Source organism: Marmota flaviventris, chromosome 8, assembly GCF_047511675.1.
Source record: "Marmota flaviventris isolate mMarFla1 chromosome 8, mMarFla1.hap1, whole genome shotgun sequence".
NCBI classification, from domain to species: domain Eukaryota; kingdom Metazoa; phylum Chordata; class Mammalia; order Rodentia; family Sciuridae; genus Marmota; species Marmota flaviventris.
The window spans coordinates 96493188-96512768 of record NC_092505.1 but is presented as its reverse complement, the minus strand read 5'-3'; the positions used below and the strand labels follow the sequence as shown (position 1 = coordinate 96512768).

General features: G+C 38.7%; 1 protein-coding gene across 1 annotated transcript; it reads left to right on the top strand.

The window, feature by feature from the left end:
- The first annotated feature begins 2044 nt into the window (after positions 1 to 2044).
- Samd7 (sterile alpha motif domain containing 7) lies at positions 2045 to 17796 on the top strand. The gene is made up of 7 exons (XM_027942107.2): positions 2045 to 2145; positions 3417 to 3541; positions 5248 to 5326; positions 6038 to 6669; positions 7991 to 8112; positions 14780 to 14890; positions 17602 to 17796. Exons 1-7 carry the CDS (start codon positions 2045 to 2047, stop codon positions 17794 to 17796), a joined length of 1365 nt encoding a protein of 454 aa, XP_027797908.2.
- Positions 17797 to 19581: the final 1785 nt, after the last annotated feature.

The following is a 19581-nucleotide window of genomic DNA, read 5'->3' as shown; positions in this document are numbered from 1 at the left end:
CTCCCTATATTTTCCCAAGGGTGACATGCTGAGGAAGAAGGGTGGTCGGCCTTTAAGCCATTCTTGCTCCTCTCCTTTTCCTTCCTCCTTCCCCCGATTTGTCTCAGACATCACATCAAATAAAAGATGAGCACTGTATTTTTTTAATATTTAATTTTTAATTGTAGTTGGACACAATACCTTTATTTTATTCATTTTTATGTGGTGCTCATAATTGAACTTAGGGCCTTGCAGGTGCTAGGCAAGCGCTCTACCACTGAGCCACAACCCCAGCTTCTCATGCATCAATTTTATAACTTCAAAAAGTCTATATCACTTAAGGATAAGTTTAAACTTCTGCCAGAGACCATCAAAGCAATACCTTTACTTATCTATCTATCTATTTATTTATTTTTAATTTGGTGCTGAGGATCAAACCCAGTGCCTCACACGTCGTGCTAGGTGAACCTTCTACCACTGAGCTGCAATCCCAGTCCTCAGATATTTTTATTCTAACCTCGACTATACCATGCCTAAACTCCCTAAGGCCACAATCAGAGAAGAAATCATACTGATATCCCAGAGGTTCAGTGATAAAAATAAATTAAAAAAAAAAAAGAGCTATGTGCAGTGACCGATGCCTGCAATCCCAGACTTGGGAGTCTGAGGCAGGAAGATCACAAGTTCAAGGCCACCCTCAGCAATTTAGCAGAACCCTGTCTCAAAATAAAAATAAAAAGGTCTGGGGATAGAGCTCAGTGAAAAATCACCCCTGGATTCAATCCCTATAATGATGATGATGATGATGATGATGATGATGATGATGGCCAAAGCCAATGTTAGGTGACATATGGACTTGAATTTTCAATTTTATCAGTAGAGATAGATCTGAAAAAGAAGCTAAAGAAGGGATTGCATATTTAAATGCTATTATTTTTAGATTTGGAACCATGTGAATAAATGAGCTATATTAAAAATTAAATCAAATAGACACACAAGAAAAGAAAATAGGAAAGAAAGATCACTACAATGGAAAACATTTTCTTCCTGACTTCCTTTCCTTACATATAGTTGTAGATATTTCAGATTTTTTTTAAGTGACGATTAAGAATAGAGGAGGTGGCCAGATGCAGTGATGCATGCCTGTAATCCCAGCGGCTCGGAAGGCTGAGGCAGGAGGATCGTGAGTTCAAAGCCAGCCTCAGCAAAAGCAAGTTGCTAAGCAAGTCAGTGAGATCCTGTCTCTAAATAAAATACAAAATAGGGCTGGGTATGTGGCTCAATGTCTGAGTGCCCCTCAGTTCAATCTCTACTACCCACCCCCCCCCAAAAAAATGGAGAAGCTGGGCTGGCATTGTAGCTCAGTGATAGAGTGCTTGCCTAGCACATGTGGGGCACTGGGTTCAATCCTCAGCACTACATAAAGACAAATAAAGGTAACTAGTTTGACTAATACTTGCCTAATACTTTAAATCATTCAAAGAATATTTTTTCTGATCACTAGGTTCTGATGATAAATTATAAGAATATTTGTGTTTATACAAGCATGTATATAATTTGGTCACTTTTTCTAATTAGTCTCACATATTCAACCAATATCTATCCTATTTAGATATATTCTTAGTCATTAAGAAGATTCTTCCAACTAATTTTCTGTTTTAATTTTGTCAACTATCAGAATATTTTTCCAAAGATTGAACATACAGAAGAATGTTTTCATTTGGACCCGTACAAATGTAAGAATCAAAACAAGTTGTAAGAAAGGAAGTTGGTATTCCTGGAATCTTGCAAGACTGGTTTAATTTGATTATTGCTTCTAGTATGTTATGCCATTACCTGGATGGCAAGAAACTCCAAAGGCATATTTACAAAACAGTTCTACAGTTGTCTCCCAGGGCTTTCTGTAAAGGGTAACCAAAAGCTTGATGTAGCCAGTCTTCCCAAATATTGTGAAAAAAAACAAATGATTTTCACTGTGTTCAAGAAGAATTCACAAAAAGTAGAGTTCTTTGTTAACATACTTATTTGGTTCTTTTTAGAACTCCATCAGAGTCAAGAGCTACTGATGTCAAATCCCGTGATGGCTGTGAACCCCTTACTGACAGCATCGGGGCAGCAGAGGATTCCACTTGTTCCCACGCCATTTGGACCTCCAATTGTGGATAGGTATGTCTCTCCAATATAATAGTCCAGTAAAATGATAGTAGAGTTCATCATTAACCTTTAGAATGATGTTAATGCCAGTGACATTCTATTATCTCAGTGAGCTGTGCTGTGATAACTCAAGTCAAGATGCTTGTCTCCCCTCAGGATATCTGCTACCACTTGCCCTTCTAGGCCTGCTTGACCTAATTGCTCAGCAGGCAAAATAACTAGCCAGCAATTACAAGCCTCATTCAGATGCAAACATTGGTGTGTTAGTCTTCCAGGGCTGTCATAATAAAGTATCAGGCTGGATGCTTAAATAATGAAAATTCATTTCTCTAGTTCCAGAGGCCAAAAGTCCAAGATCAAGGTGCTACCCAGTGGGTTTCCAGTGAGGCCTCTTCCTGATGTTTAGACTCCTTGAAGACACACTGTGTCATCTAATGACCTTTATTTTCTGTGTAAATGCAGAGAGAATTCTGGATTCTCTTCCTCTTCACTGGTCCTATCAGATTAGGCCCCACACTTATGCTTCTTTAACCTCAATTGCCTCCTTAAAGGCTTAATCTCCAAATGTAGTAATACTGGAGGTTAATACTTCAAAATGTGAATTTAGGGAGAAACAATTAAATCCATAACAATAGGGTGCCTATGATAGACAATTCTTTCTTTTCAACAAAAGTGAAATTATAAGTATTTTGGTTGTACACGCTGTCAATATTCTATCTTCCTTTCTCAAGAATGTCTTTTGATATTCTGAAAAGAAAATAAGACACATTATTTATTCTTGTCTAAGGAATGTGAACAATAAAGTTGGACTCCCAGAGACAACTGAAATTTAGGAAAAAAAAATTGTTCACCTAGATTTTTCAACATTGACTCCAGATGGCAATCACAAGCAAAATATGTCCATTAAATAAGAACAGAGTTTGTGGAAAGAACATAATGTTGGTCATAAAAAATCCACAAGTGGCATTGATTTGATAAGATATTTTTTTCTAGATGTCCCTAAAACTTTCCCTTCCTGTTTTCTCTTTTTGTCAACCTGGGTCAATCCTCCGGAACTACAGAAATGAATTTCCTTGACCTGTTTCAAGTCCTTTCTTCTAATCCTTACTGTATTTCTCCACAAACCAATAAAAATCACATGACTTTTGTACTTCAGTTTAGAAAGAGGTGATAGAATTCCATGTGGCAATTAAAAAAAGAAATCTCCCTGCCTAAGCAATGGAAATTTGTCCAACTTCATTCTCATTTTACCTATTTTATATCTTTTGTTTTTTTCCCCTTAGAGATGTGTTGCCTCCCACTGTAGGTCCAACTGACCCAAGGCAGTTTTATGTTCCTTCCCATTTTGGATCCTCTATTCTACCCAATGCAAATATGCCAAATATGTTGTCTAACCGCATCTACTCAGGTATGAACAATCCATGTTTGGCTCTCATCTGTGGAGTCTGATAGGAAATTAAGGAGCAGTTAGAACAGTTAAAGGATTCTAATGGTGAGGTCTTGGGTTGGGGGAATAGAAATAGTAAGAAGTGGTTAGATTCTATAATTATTTGGGTGGTAAAACAGGATTTTCTCAGTTTGGGTGTGGGAGGTGAAAGAGAGGTTTTACAAATGCCATAAAAATTTTGTCCTGGGAATAATCCAAAAGGTGAAGTTGCTGTTTGTTGAATTGAACTTGAGGAAAATAAAGGAAAAGAGTTCTTGGGGAGAGAGAGATACCAGAGACTCAGCTTTCTCAGATTACATTTGGGATGCCTAATAGCCCCCAAGTGGAGTTGTCAGAAAGGCAGCTGAAGTCAGGGAGGACTTGTGGAGAAAATCAGGAGCCATAACCCTGAAACTCATCAGAAAATATGAGACCAGGTAAGACCATCTATGGATGGACCATAGATAGAAGAGTTCAAAGGATGATCCCTAAGACACATCAACAGAGCCCAAAGATGAGGAAGAACGAGCATGGCGGAAACAGAAGGAGCAACCAGCAAAGTAGGAGGAAACCCAGGAGCATATACTGGGGAAGAAAGTTTTGTAAGTGGAGAGTGAGCACTGTGTCAAATACGCAACTCATAGCCCAAGTGAGATGAGGACTCATTAGATTAGCACTATGTGGATGTCATCAGTGATCTTTCTTTTTGTCTTTTTTGATGGTGCCTGTACATATTGTTTTCATTTCAATCTATTAGAAAACTTTTTGCATTGTTTATGTATTGGTCCATGATGGGTTGGAAATGTATAAAGAAAATAAATTTAAAAACTGGTTATTTTCCATGGATGGCTCAGAAAAGCCCCAGGACAGACTCCTAAGTGCATTAGAATCCAGAGAAAGGTGAAATCAACCAGGTTGCCAGGCAAGAATGGAACCTGAAACCTGGTGATGTTGCTTTTGAGGTACTTTGGAAGATTGATTTGAATATAGGATGTATTTACTGCTCAATTCCACTTAACTCCTCATTGCATTTATTTCCTGGGATTTTGGTACATCAAGAAACATTTTTTTATAAAAGGTCAACAGAAGAAACCTATCAATTTTTCCTTCAAAATAAGAGACCAAAGTGAAGTAAACGGGAGAGATTCTGGTTAAATTGTACAAAGTTTCAATTAGATAGGAGAAATAAGTTTAGAGATATATTATACAGCATGGTAGCTATAGTTAATAACAAGTACTATATAGTTGAAAATTGCTAAAAGATTTAAATGTTCTTTTCACCAAAATAATAATAATAATAATAAACAAATAAAGTGATTGTATGTTAATTCACTTCTACAAGGAGTACACATATCAAAATATTACATTGTACCACTAAATATATTCAGTTAAATAAGAAAATATAGATCAAAGATTCACAGTTTACCTCTTTCATTTGCAATATGGCAGGAAAATGTCATCTACAATAACAATTAAAGAAAAGAACCAAAATTTATTTTATATTTATCATTCGGTCACTAAAGATGATCTTAGATAGTGAACATCAGTGATCCAATATGATTTCCAAATTGTGTTCAACTGGTGGGTTGTTTTTTGCAGACATTGTTTTCAATCATTATATTTTATTATTTTCAAATGTGTGCTTTTCATTTGTTTGTGGGATGGAATGGTGGTTTTCTTTTTTTAAGGTTGGGGCTTTTTGCCACCTGAGTCCATAAGGGCAGTGAGCCGAAGAAATGAAATGATTCGAAGGCCTCATGCTGCCAGGTAACTTAACAATGTTGTTGTATTTATTTTCTATTAATTCACTTGTCCATTTATAAATGAATATATATGACAATGGACACACACTCACACAAACATACACACACCCTGATGACTTACAGAAAAGATTACAGAAAGAAAATATACTAACACGTATACAGCTTTGTTAACAATAAATTCAAGATTAAAAACCACATAGTGAAGCTGACAGTTCTATACATTGTGATAGTCTGTCAGTGTTCCATAATTAATGCATAGCCATAGTGCCTCTGAAGTTCATATTGGCATTTCTGTCTTAAATTATTTTAGTGTTGCTGGAGGGTAGGAGCCAAGTTTGCCAACCCACTTCAGACATTGTCAAAGCCCAGACAACCTGACATCAGTCCAACAGTGGCCTTCAACTGTAGTGACAGGCAGAAAATAAGGCAGAGCAATATAGCTAGGGTATGACCACAGGGTGAGAGAAGGCGTTGAGTCAATTTCCTCATCACTGAACACTGAGGAGTCCAGGTGACCACCAATAAGAAAGTGAAGTAAGCCAAACTACCAGCAAGTCCTCCTTTCCCACTTGCCCCAGTCACTTGCCTTGATTGATAACCATTGAGACTTGCATTAACTCATTGAGTCCCACTGGGAAGGCAAAGGGCCATCAAAATTATATTTCTAATGTTGTTTTTTTTTTTGGTTGTATAAAATATATTGTTTTGTTTTTAGGGCAGAAATGGAAATGTATTCTAATTACCAGCAAAGGAAATTGGAAAAATTTAACCCAAAGGGACTAGGTGGCTTAGAGATGCCATTCCTCTATGGTTCCAGTGTCCCACCTTGCCCAGCCATCTACCAAGGCCAGAGCATGCTCCCAGCCAGTGACCTGCATTTTCACAGAAGTACCCTCAGAAACCTTCGGGGAAACCCTATTCTGGTAGCAACCGGACCACACTTTATAGAAAGCTGGGGGCAGAAATATTATCGACTCAGGAGGGGTTCAGGGAATCAGAAACCTCTTAACAGTGATTCTGAGAGTTCCAAAAGTCGAGCAGAAGAAAAAGCCCTACACCAGACACATGCAATTCCACACGAAGAGGATGAGCATGAAACAGACCCAGAAACTGAAATATGCAACAATCAGAAGTCAAGCAAAACCAGTGACAAACCAACTACAGCTGTCACCAACCCCTGTGGAGCACTCCAGCCCACTAATGGAAAACCCCAAGGAGCTCATGCTGCTCCCCTGGAGGTGAAGACCTGGGGTGGTGGGAAGCAGAAGGCTTCAGAGCCAGGTGTTGAAGCCTGTGATGGTGAAACAAACAGAGTTTGCCCTCCAGTTCCTCCACTGTCTCTGCCAGGTGGGTGTCCAGGGGCCAAGGGCAGATCCTCACTAAAAGCAGGTTGTCAAGTCCTGACCTTATTACACAGGGAACTGCAACAATTATGCCTCTCTTTATCCTTCTTTTTTTTAATCCTGTTTGGAACAACCTCTTTTGGGGGGTTACTAGGAATTAAACCCAGGGACTCTTTACCATTGAGCCACATGTCCAGTCCTTTTCTTTTTTTTTTTTTTTTATTTTGAGACAAAGTCTCGACAAGTTGCTGAGTCAGGCCTTGAACTTGTGATCCTTTTGCCTCAATCTCCTGGGTCTGGGAATATGGGCCATACCCTGCTTAGAATAACAACTTCTTCTTCTTTTTCTTTTTCTTTTTTTTTTTCTGGTGAATGATTTCTTTTATTTTTAACATCTTTATAATTATACATAATAGTTGGTTTCATCCCAACAAACTCATACGTGCATGAAATTCGATTTCAGTTCATGAGTCTCCCTTTTCTCTCCCCATTTCCCTCCCATCTAGAATGACCTCTTTTTGAAGTCACTTTATTATATTGGTTCTAATAAGCCATATCAATGACACTAGTCTTTATTTATATGTTGAAAAATAGAGAACTTTCAACAAAGTCTGAGGAAGTATGAGGAACTTACCAGAATTTTAAATTAAAAATTTAATTTAACTTACTGTTAATTTCTTCAACACAAAGCAGACAGGCTTTTGCTTTTCAGTATGAATTCTATCTCTTCTATATTAAGTGTAGAAAAAAAAGGCAGTTAAAAAGAAACAACTTTTCAGGGTCTATCACTGTTGTGATACCTTCTAACCTGAATGTATAAACACCATTGCCAAAACTATGCAGTGAATAGTTTCTGGAATTTTTTTAGAAAAAAAAATTTTTTTTAAACACACGGATTCTGGGGTGTATGAAATCTAGCCACCATACTAACTGCTTTTCTCCAAAGAGTTAGCTTGCCATTTTGATGAAGATGTAGCTAAATTCTTAGCAGAGAGCATGATGATCAGAATATCACAGAACATGGTGGCATTAATCTGGAGAGAGCTTTCTGTTGGAATCTGGGAGCAGATGGAATAAATCTTTGTTTGCTTACAATACTGTTGTCACTAAACATCCTTTCAGAGGAGGAAAAGAAAGGCAGAGACAGAACATTTCCCAGTGACTCTGAATATCTTTTAAAGAGATTACAAAATTGGCTCATGTAAACAGAGCGTGTTCTGTCACTCTGAGAGAAATTCATGTAACTCTACAGAAACCCGTGCTCCAAGCTTCCTCTTTTTCCTAGAAATTCCATGCCACAAAATAATTGCCTTTCCATCTTAAAGGAACACATGCACTGGTTACAGTCGGGGAAAATCTTTCTTTGGATGAAGATATTCAGAAATGGACCGTGGATGATGTACACAACTTCATTAGAAGCCTTCCAGGTTGTTCAGACTGTGCTCAGGTGACTCAATATTTAAGTATTTTCATAAAATTACAACAATTTGAAATTTATTTCCAGCATAATAGTTTTGTCAAATTTGCCTCTTGCCCCCAGAAAGGATTCCTATTAACCCTCCCCCACCCTTTTTTTTTTTTTGCAGGAGGTAGGGTACTAGGGATTGAACTCAAGGGCACTTGACTTTTTTATGTGGTTGTCTTTTCTGGGACAGGTGTTTCTGATGGGTGTATGTGGTTCACATGCCACACCCAAAGCCAAGGGAGGCTTCAGCATAGATCCCAGAAAGACTCCTGAGAAATGGAAATACTCCCCAAACTAGAAGGAGATTCAGAGACTAAACATTCAAAAGCAATGGGAAATTATGCTACATTCCTTGCTCATGCATATAGCAAACATTTTTGGAGTACATGCTTCTATATCAAAAGTTTTAGGGTGGGGCTGGGGCTTTAGCTCAGTGGTAGAGCACTAGCTTAGCATGTGTGAGGCACTGGGTTCATTTCTCAGGACCACATATGAATAAGTAAATAAAGGCCCCAATCAACAACTAAAAAATAAGTAAATAAATAAATAAGTTTTAGGCTACTCATCCTAAATAAAAGAAAGCTATACTTCATTCTGAAAAGGACAAGGAAGCAATAGATCTGAAAAGTAGAAACTTAACTGTATCTATCTATTTATTTAGTGGGATTAAACCCAGGGCCTCCTACATACTAGACAAGCACTCTATCTTGAGTGACATACCCAGCTCCTTAACTATTTTTAAATTCTACATTTATACTGGGATAATATGTAAAAATGCACATGCATAATTCCATCTGGTATATAAATGCTATTTTTAAAATTATAATGAACTGTCAAGACAAATGGAAAGAAAATTAGTCACATTTTTGTGGGAAAATTGGTGACAAAAATCATGGGTTGTCAGTTTTGAAATTTATGTCACTGCTACTTTTTATGCATATAGTTTACTTTTTTGAGTGATTTAATAACAATTATAAGCAACAAAGTATCTACTAAATCTGATACCATTATCTTTGGTTTACATATTTAAAAAATAAGGCAAGAAGGGGATTTGGGGGTAGGAAGGATAGTAGAATGAATCAGACTATTACCCTATGTACATATGTAACTATACTACCAGTGGGATTTTACCTCATGTATATAATGAGAAATTTTACTTCATTATATATGACGTATCAAAGTGCATGCTACTAACATGTATAACTAGAACAAATTAAAAAAAATTAAAGAAGGCAAGAAAAGGACATTAAAGGTTAACAATATCATAATCAACTGATGCTAGAAAAAAATTTTTTAGAACTCTGTTTTGTAAAATGTTTTCCACAGTGTAATGCTGTTAATTCTTTTTCTTTTCCTTTTTTAAAAAAATTCTGTTCATAGGACTTATGGAAAAGCCATAGTAATTAAGAGTAAGGCTTCTGAAGCCAGAAAGTACAAATTCAAATTCTGGCTTCTCTATTTTTTGAATGTGTGACTTAAAACAAGTTTCCTCTTTTCTCTGTGCCTTTCACCTACAAAATGAGGATAATAGTAATAAGACATTTTCAAAGGATTGCTATGAACATTAAAGAGTACCTTGTACATTTTGAGTACTTGATAAATGCTAATTTCATCATTTGCATAACATTAAATTTTTTCCCCTATATCCTCCTGCTCATTGGGTATAACCTTATTTTATTATTAGTCACTAGTCACAGGTAAATCGCTTTTAAGGTTTATATCTACCATTTATCAAGTGCCACAACAACCACAGGCACAATGAACTTATTAAATTCTGATAGCAGCCAGAAATAAACAATCCTTTGTATATAATAAGCATGTGATTGCTGATTTTGGTGGATTAAAAATTTGTGGAACTTTGATTATTCTTAATCAGTCAGCCATCCATAGTTATTAAAGTTTATTATAAAGAGTATAATAAACTACTCTTGCAATAATAATCCCAAGTGTCCCTTTGTGGGTAATACACAGAAGTCACCTAAACATGAGTACCCCAAACATTGCTGACTCACTATCTTTCAGAAATAGGATGTCAGTGCCTTCAAGAAGAAATGATATCAATTATTTCTAAATGCTTCTCAAATGTCTTAGGGGTAAAAACACATTTTAATGTCTTCCCCTCCAAGCTACTGCAGATGACATCAACCGAAAGACTGGGCTGCTCTGTGGTGTGCTTTTCTTGTTATGCTCAGGGAAATTCCTCTGCACAGAAATGGGGAGACCTCCCTGATTCAGCCCAGTGCATTTTGGGTGCAACAGCCTTGATGCAGCACCGCTTGTGCACAGCTTCCTTGTCAAAAATGTCCTGTCAACTTTTACTCCAGCCCATCTCCTTTTTTAGTGGGTGGGGTACCAGGGATAGAACTCAGAGGCACTCGACCACTGAGCCACATCCCCAGGCCTAATTTGTATTTTATTTAGAGACAGCGTCTCACTTAGTTGCTTAGTGCTTCATTTTTGCTGAGGCTGACTTTGAACTCACAATCCTCCCTCCTTGTCTCCCGAGTTGCTGGGATTACAGGTGCCAGCCCATCTCTTTATATGAGTTGGACCATGCCCCTAGGCTAGTCAGAGCTGTACCCACTGTACTCCCCTCTGTCCTCACCTCTGCCTTAGGTGTCCATTCAGCAACCTCCAAACACCCACTTCCTTCTACTAAAGCAAGAAATTGAGGGGAAAAAAAAAAGATCACAAATAAAACCCAAACCCTTGTGCAAATGAGCTCTTTTAAAGAGATGTCTCCAGAGGGTTGGTGGCTCAGCTATTTAGGGACACACAGGAGAACTTGTAACTCATTTTGTTATTCTAAATAAATGTCTAATTCAAAGAATCCAGCAGATAAAAGATTTTATCCCCAAAACTAACTGAAATTACTAAAAATTGAGGCACATTGACATCATACACATGGCCCAAAATGCTGTGGTAAGGACAAAGGGTGCATATCCAAGTGACAGAGATGTGTTCTATATCTTGCCCAGGCCCCATGTATACCCACCATGGCTGAGGGTTAGGTCCGTCCTCACCTGCCAGTCCCTGGCTGCCAACCTCCCTCCCTTTGAAAGGGTATTCATGTGTTTTCTCCTTCTTTGGATGTTCACAAACACCCACTTCAACACTCACTGGAATCACTACAAAGGAGGTAGAAATGAGATGAGATTTCCACCATAAATAGAATCAACTATTTTCATCTGCACTCCGTCTTCTGCATGGCAGTGAGATCCAGCAGGGGAAACCCTGGATCAGAATCATGAACAATATGTAACTTAACAAGTTTTCTTACTGTGTGTGTTGAATAACTCAACCATTTCTACATGGATTCTTTGTTTATAAAAAAAAAAAAAAAAAACTAACAATGATAATAATGCCTAGTGTGATATCCACTGTGATAGACACATAACTTACATCCTCTTTTAAATAAAATTTTATATCATAATTCTGCCCCCCCAAAAGATATTACCTTTATTTTGCAGCTGACTAAAACTAAGCATCAAGTTGACTAAATTGGAAAATACATATGTGACTACAAATCTGTCCCTTTCTATTATAACCCGCATTACAGTAAGGTTATTGAGTAAGGTTATAATAACCTTACTTTACCACTTACAATAAGATTATTGAGCTTCCAACCAAGGATCTCTGGTCTCCTAGAAAGTCTCCAGGGTGGCAAAAGAGGCATATTGCTTTTGATATTTCAAAGAGATATTTCTAAGAAAATTATAATTCCTCCAATATAAGGCTATACAGACTAACCCAGACTACCAACATTTTTAATTTGGCTCAAATTAAATTAATTCATATAAGCCTATTTGTTATTTGCTTAATTGAAATAGGAAAAGAACTAATTACTTATTACACTTTGTAAATGACTCAACCGAAACACAAGATCCTGGTCTTAGCTTTCCAAGAAATTTCTATTTTCCAGCTGGTCCCAAGGCATGCCCTTCAAGGCCTGGGACCACATAAGGAAACATGCACATGTGATTCCTCTTCTGATGGAGCTCAAAGTCCAGAGGAGGACACCAGTCAGGGATCCCATGACAACAGAAGTGTGCTACAAGAGAGGATATGAAGTGGAGTAGGAGCACACGGGAGGAAATCATGGCCCCCTAAAGGAAGTGGCCTCTGAAGTGAGATGTGAAGGTCAGAAGGGAGGGGAGGCAGAAGGGAGGGAATAAGGAGCTTCCCAGTGAGGGCCAGAGCCAGAGAGAACTTAACATACTTGGATTTTGAGAATAGTTCGCAGTAGCATAAAGGGCCAAGGCCAACGTGGAAGAAATGAGAACAGCAAGACAGGATCCTAAAGAGAAAGAAGGGGCCAGGTCACAAGGAGCCTTGAAGACCCCGGGAAGGACTTTGAGTTTATCCTAAAGGCAGCGGAGGTTTTAAGCAGGAGAGGCATGATTCACTTTATTCAGAAATGTCACTCAAGTTGATTTTGTGAAAATAGATTGAAGGGAGCAAGACCACAGGGCAAGATGCCTCACGTGAGCTATAAGGAGGTTAAGCCAGGGTAGGAGCAATGTGGGTGGGCAGATACAAACACTATCTAAGAGGCAGAATTGGCAGGATTGAGCGTCTAAGTTAAACACAGATGTTAGAGAGCCTTCAGCATATAGAGATGGTCATGTTCACAAAGGAGTAGTCATCAATGTCAAAAGCATCCAGGAATTTAGCAGATACAAGAAATGAGAACTAGAAAATGTCAAGTGTTTGGTACCATAGAGGCACCAGGGAGCCTGAAAAGAGAAGGATTAATTGTATGGAAGGGAAAGAACTCAGAATCCATGAGACTGAAGAATGACAGGAATGCAGGGAAGAGCACTGAACCCCTTTTGAGAAATGCATCTATGAAGGGAAAGAGAGATGTGGGGCAGATCTAGAAATGGAGTGTGTGTGTTGTCATTATTGTTCACTTATCAATGGTGGAGACTTGCTTAGCTAATGGGAAAGAGCTAGCAGAAAAGGAAAAGTTGAAGACAAAAGAGGGAATTTTCTATTCATGTGAGGCCCCAAAGTGGAAGAGGTGAAGATCCACAGCAAATGTGGAGAAATAGTCTTTAAGTAGTAGAGTGACCTTGTTGTGGTTAGGATATGTGGTGCTCCAAAAAAGCTCCTGTGTGAGACAATGCACAAAAAGGTTCAGAAGAGAAATTAGATTATGACAGCTGTAAACAAATCTGTGGATTAATCCACTTGAATGGATTAAATGGGTGGTACCTGTAGGCAGGTAAGGTGTGGCTAGAGGAAGTAGGTCACTGGAGGGTGTGCCTTTAGGGTTCACATTTTTTCCCTGTTGAAGGGAGCTCTCTCTGTTTCCTGGTTGCCGTGTCCTGTACATTTTCCTCTGCCATGCCTGGGCCCAGTGCTACGGAGTCAGCCAACCGTGGTCTGAACCTCTAAAACCAGGAGCCAAAATAAACTTTTCCTCCTCTAAGTTGTTCTTGTCAGGCGTTTTTGTCACACCAACCACAAACTCACTAAAACAGACTTGTTTTCCATTAAGTAGGATAGTGAGAGAAATATCAGTTGTTAGTTTCATTATACAGATTTAGTGGAAATTCTTATTTATTTTTTTATTGGTTTTTCTTTCATTTTGGGTACTGGGGATTGAACCCAGGGATGATTAATCACTGAGCCACATCCTCAGCCCTTTATATATTCTGTTTAGGCACGGGTCTTACTAAGTTACTGAGGCTGGCTTTGAACTCACAATCCCACCCCCTCAGCCTCCAGAGTGATCATGCCTGGCCTTTCTTTCTTTTCTTCTTTCTTTCTTTCTTTTTAAATTAGGAAGGTAAATGATCTGCTGAAAACAAAGGAGGACTCTGTAGGGTCTAAAGTTTAAGGAGGATGGAGAAGCCTTCAAAGAGAAGGTGAGAAAGCTCATGAATGAACACAAGGATTGCCAGGCAGGTTGAAGTTGGAAATCATGAAATTATGGTCTCACTAACTGATCCAGACCCATGTCTTTATTTGCCTGGAAACTTTGTCCACCAGTAGCTTTCCTAGCTTCTGGAAGAAAGAAAGGCATGGAAACATCCACTAAAGAGTTAAAATGAACAGGCCTTGCTAGAAAGGCCCAGGGTAACTGCTCTCACTTGCATTTTCAAACATTAAACAGTGGGCAAAGGACACTGCATCTGCAAATCCGGGCGGTAATGTTTGAGCTCTACCCGCATCCCTTTACTCAGGGTACTTGCCCATTTGTTGATTTATCCTACAGTGTTTATTGCACATCTTCTACCATAAACCACCCTGCAGTAGGGGTACATTGATACATAGAACATCAGCCTTGTCCTCAAATAAAGTGTTTTAGGTTGGAAATAAGTTCTATAAACAGAGAATTATAATCTATTCCAAGGATTATTAATGTGCCACTGGGACATAGGAAAGAGAGCAACTAGAAATAAGTTGGGAGCTGGGAGTGTAGGACAGTAGTATAGCACTTGCCCAGCATGTGCCCTGGGTCCAATCCCCAGCAAAGAAAGAAAAAAAAAAGGAAAAAAGAAAGAAAGTTATTTTATAAAATTTTGTGTCAGTCTCAAATAGTCTCAATGTTTCTACCAAAACTAAAATATCTGTATACAGAGCAAGAACATTATTTTTTTAAAGACATTTGAATAAAGCTGATGCCTTTTTGTTTAATAAGGTATTTAAAGATCATGCAATTGATGGAGAAACTTTGCCATTACTCACAGAGGAGCATCTTCGAGGTACCCTGGGATTGAAGCTAGGGCCAGCACTAAAAATTCAATCACAGGTATGATGATTTCATATAATTAAATATTTATTAATGGGGTGATGCTTGGGAGAAATTTTTTTACCTTTATTCTGTTGTAATATACAGAATATTTAACCTCTTTATTGAGCTTTCCTGTCTGTGGTGGGGACATGTTAGATGTGAAGGAACCTGAAAACATTAGGTTGGAGGAGTGGTAACACACTCCTAGGTATAACTGAGAAGGCAATAAGAAGTGGTGTGTGGTAAATGTTTGACAATTAGAACTTCTTAAAAACAAATGAACCCTGATTTGTAGCATTTGCCAATCTCTATCACATAAATCACTCTCACCATAGTCAACAATATCATAATGACACTGAATACAGAATTGCAAAGAGACCACAGGAGCACCACATTTTATTTTCATCAGATACAATAGACATATTATATCTCAGATATAATAGATATAAGTAACCTTAAGTACACAAGCAATGATAAGTAATAACATGCCCAGCTCACCAAACTTAATTTTAAGTTTTTAATATAAGTTTTAATGATGGAATGTTTAACAACTGGCTCACAAACTTCCTACAAGTTTAGTAAGTGGCTGTGGTGAGCAAGAACAAGCTGGCTCCAGCCACCACTTCTTGCCACCTCCCTGCTCCATTCTTGTCTAAAGCACCATTGTCTTTTTCTAAAGCACCAATTACTGCCTTAGCCTTCTTCTGTTCTCCCTGATTCTGCCTTTACCTACTCAAGTCCACTCACCAAACAGTAATAAGTGGTCCTTTTTATACATAAGACAGATCATGTCACTCTTCTATTCAAAACTGTGCAAGAGCTCCCCACTTCCTTCAGAGTCAAAGCCAAGGTCCCATATCAGTTGCACTGTCCCACCCACCACAACCTTGCAGATCTCACCCTCCACATCTCCCCTTCAGTGCCGCTGCTCTTGCTTACCTGCCAGCAGTTGCTCCTTAACTGCTACAGGCATGTTCATCCATGCCAGGGCTTTCCCAACAGCTGTTCCCTCTGCCCAGGATGTTCTGTCCCTGATGCCCTCATTCTTTAACCCCTACATTCATCTTTTTTCAAGCATACCTTCTCATTGAGACTTGCTCTGATTACCCTATTTAAAATGTCACACTGATCAGGCCCCATTCATGCTCCTGATATCATCTTCCTGCTGTCCTTTCCACTCATAACACTTATCACCTTCAACCATAAATGTGATCTATTTATTTGTTATATTCATTGTTTATTGTTGACTTCCCTTGCCACCATTTGAAAGGATTTGTCTGCATTGTGGACTCATGTAACTTTAAAACATGCAACATTCATAAATAGGTCAACAATTAACTTTCAAAAGATTAAACTTCCTAAAAGGTAAGCCAAAAAGCAATAACTAATTTGTTCCAGAATTTGTTCCAGGATTCATTCAGGACCATTCCTAGTGAGCATAAATGTTTATGCCAGGAGCTAAAATTTCAGACTGTCCTTTGAAAACTATTTTTATTTGTCTAAAGTTTTTAAGGTAAGGAAATTATTTTTTTCTTAATATAAATACTTCAATATTTCCATTGATATTATTTTTTCCAATATTTTGGAATAATTTTAGAGACAGTAAAGTTGTAAAGATTGTACAGTTTATCCCAATTTTAACATCTTATACCACATGGTACATCTGTCAAAATTAAGAAATTAACATTAATGCAATATGACATTTGTTTTTAGGTTATTTACTTTTCTTTAGTAAGGATCTTATATCCCTCAGCATACTTACAATGACTTCATGATTTTTTTTTCTCAAATCAAATAGTCTTTGGCTTCAACTTATCATTAATTTTTGTTAGTATACATACTTCCATGAAACACAACTGAGCTACTGCATCCCAGGCACCATCTGCCAGCATAACAAACAAGGTTCCCTCAGAACCTGGGGGGAAGGCCAAGTTGATTGACAGTTGAGATTGGGAATTGAAGTGGCAGAATTGGAAGACTCTAAGTAACATGTGGAAGATCCAGAAGGTGAACAGCCAAGAGTTCATCACTGGATAAGATAATCAGGTCTCAACATCCTAAAATGGAGACTGAAGGAAAGCCCCATGATAGCCAGTACCACCACCAAGAAGAAACGCCCCCACCACCACCACCATCAGCACAAAACCAAGAAGGCGGATCTGAACTGGCCATACAAGGAAAAGGATGGATGGAAGAAAAAAGTTACAGAAACTTGGAACAGATGTATTATTAGAATGAAGGCAGTTTTGGATCTAAGCTGAGACAGTGTGACCTGGGTTCCATCCAGGGTCAAGCTTGTAGCAAGATCAGCTGAAGCCTCATGTAGGGTCCCAGTTAGCGACATGGCACTAAGTCTCCGAGCAGCTTCATTTGTCTCACCAGTAACCAGCCAGGAGAAGGACTGGCTAGAGCTGGTGTAGACCACTGGAGACCACTGGAGAAGGTCAAGGTGGGGTACACTTGAAGTAGAGTCATGGTCAGTGCCCTTGAACCATATTAGAACCAGGAAGGGGAACTGGAAAATTAGAGCCAGGCTGACACAAAGCTTTACAGCTGAAAACACTGTATGCTTCTAAGAGAAAGAAAAAGCTCACCATAACCTAGCACTGTGACCCTGCAAACTACACATAGGTTACATGACTTAAATTACCTCAGCCTCCCTCCGTGGTTAGTGTTGGGTTATTGAATGAATTCACAGACTTAATTACTATAATTATTTTTCTTCAAAGGTATCTCAACATGTGGGAAAAATGTTCTACAAGAAAACTCTTTCACTTCCTACCCATACAAGACAAGAATTTGATCAACCAGCAGATACATCTCCTCTTTTGGATTTTAATTCATGGAGTGATTTGATGAACATTCCTTGTCCCCAGGATATAAGAATTCCTGAAAGAATTGAGCAAGACAGTTCAAGAAATTAAAAACCCTCAAAGAGCAAAGGGCAGTCTGAACCAGTTTTCCAAAGAATCTAAGATTCACCAAGGGTGTGTGAGAGCTTCCCAGGACCAGACAGAGGATGAGAGAGAGGGAGTTTCTCACGGAGCTGTCTCAGGAGGTTTTGCCAGGACTGAAGTGATACTACCTTCAAGGGGTTGGAGAATTGTCCTTGGAAGAAAAGAACAATTCTAATTGTCTCCTAATGAAGGAGAGAATTCGCAAATATGAAGAAAGCCACAGTTGGTTGTTTCTGTGAGAAAATCTCTGAATAAGCCAAAAGAGCAGAAATGAAAAAGAGAGCTCCCCATTTCCCATCCCCAAGCCCTGATAAAGACAGACTGAGAAAGGAGGTAGAAGAGGAAGGGAAAGGCTCATGGTAGTGGAGGAGCTGACCACAAGACCCCCTCCTCCTTCTTTCAGGCCTGGCTGCAAGGGGAGACATTCTACATAAAAGTTCCAAGCCTGACTTGGTATTGCTCAGGACTAGATATTTTATTTCTGAAATGAAATATTATGACTGAAAATGATTGGAGAACTCATTATCTGACAAGAAGATGAAAAGTCATAGTATTCACTTCAGATTTTATCCAAGAAGGAGGAAAGAGTTATCTCTGCAAAGCAGGTTTAAACTGGCAAGAGAGAGGGGAAGATTAAAATGGCTTCCTGCTCCTATCTGTGGAGTTTCTCTCTCCCAACATCGGGTTTGGCAGAAGGTCTCAGAAAGGTTACACAGGAAAATGATAACAATTTGCTCAAGGAGGGGACTGGAAGATAGGGGTGTGAGGAAAACTTCTTCCTCTGTATCCTCTTGAACATTTTGAAATTTTAACCATGAGAATGTATTTTCTATTTTAAAAACTTACATTTAAAGGCTGGGAATATAGCTCAGTGTGTAGAACTCTTGCCTAGCATGAGAGAGTCCCTGGGTTTGGTCCCCAGTATAGCAAAAAAACAACAAAAAATTACATTTAAAATAACAGACTGTAGCAGGCAGCCTCTAAATTAGGCCCCAACAATCTCTCTTCCCGGTGATTTACTCCTCTTGAGGGTGGGCTGGACTTACTGATTTTTTCTCATCAACAGAATACAGAAAGTGTGATGGCAGGTCACTTCTGTGGCCTCAGTACTCTCTGGAACTCTCTTTGAATCACACTCTTGGGGAAACCAACTTCCATGTCTCCAGACAGCCCCCAGTGGAAAGCCCTATGTGGTCAAACTTGGCAAAGGATCTTCTGAAACCTGCCAATGGCCACATACTGTTCAGGTAGTGAAGGTGCTCCTGAACTGTAGGCTCCAGCCTACAGCTTGACAGCAGCTCCTGAGAGGCCCAGAGCCAGAGGCTCCCAGCTAAGCCACACCCAGATTCCTGAGCTACTGAGACTGAGATGAAGAATGTGTGTCATCTTCAGCCACTAATTGTAATCTGTCACATGGCAATGGAGGACCAAAACAAACACATTTCATAACACAAAAAGCATGCTACCTACCTCACTCTTTGACTTGGAAGGCGGGCTTTCTTTTTCCCCAACAACCATGCTGATTTAGTTGAATTGTGCTTGCCTTCACTTTTACAATGAAGGTAATTGTTTTGTTTTGTTCTGTTTTGTTTTCTGACATACAACTATATTATACCATCAAAGATACTTGTGAATTGCTTCTTGTTTACTCTCTTGGTTCCTTTGCTGAGGGACAGGAAAAAAGTCATCCCCTCAAATTTCAAAATTTTATTTTGTGTTAGATACTTATGATTAAATAAGTATAGATGAATA

Bases quoted from the DNA above. Each gene is read 5' to 3' on its own strand.
- Samd7 (XM_027942107.2), top strand. From the start codon at position 2,045: ATGTCAAATCCCGTGATGGCTGTGAACCCCTTACTGACAGCATCGGGG. The intron at 8,113-14,779 runs GTGACTCAATAT...TTGTTTAATAAG, and splicing joins GTTGTTCAGACTGTGCTCAG to GTATTTAAAGATCATGCAAT. The intron at 14,891-17,601 runs GTATGATGATTT...TTTTCTTCAAAG, and splicing joins CACTAAAAATTCAATCACAG to GTATCTCAACATGTGGGAAA.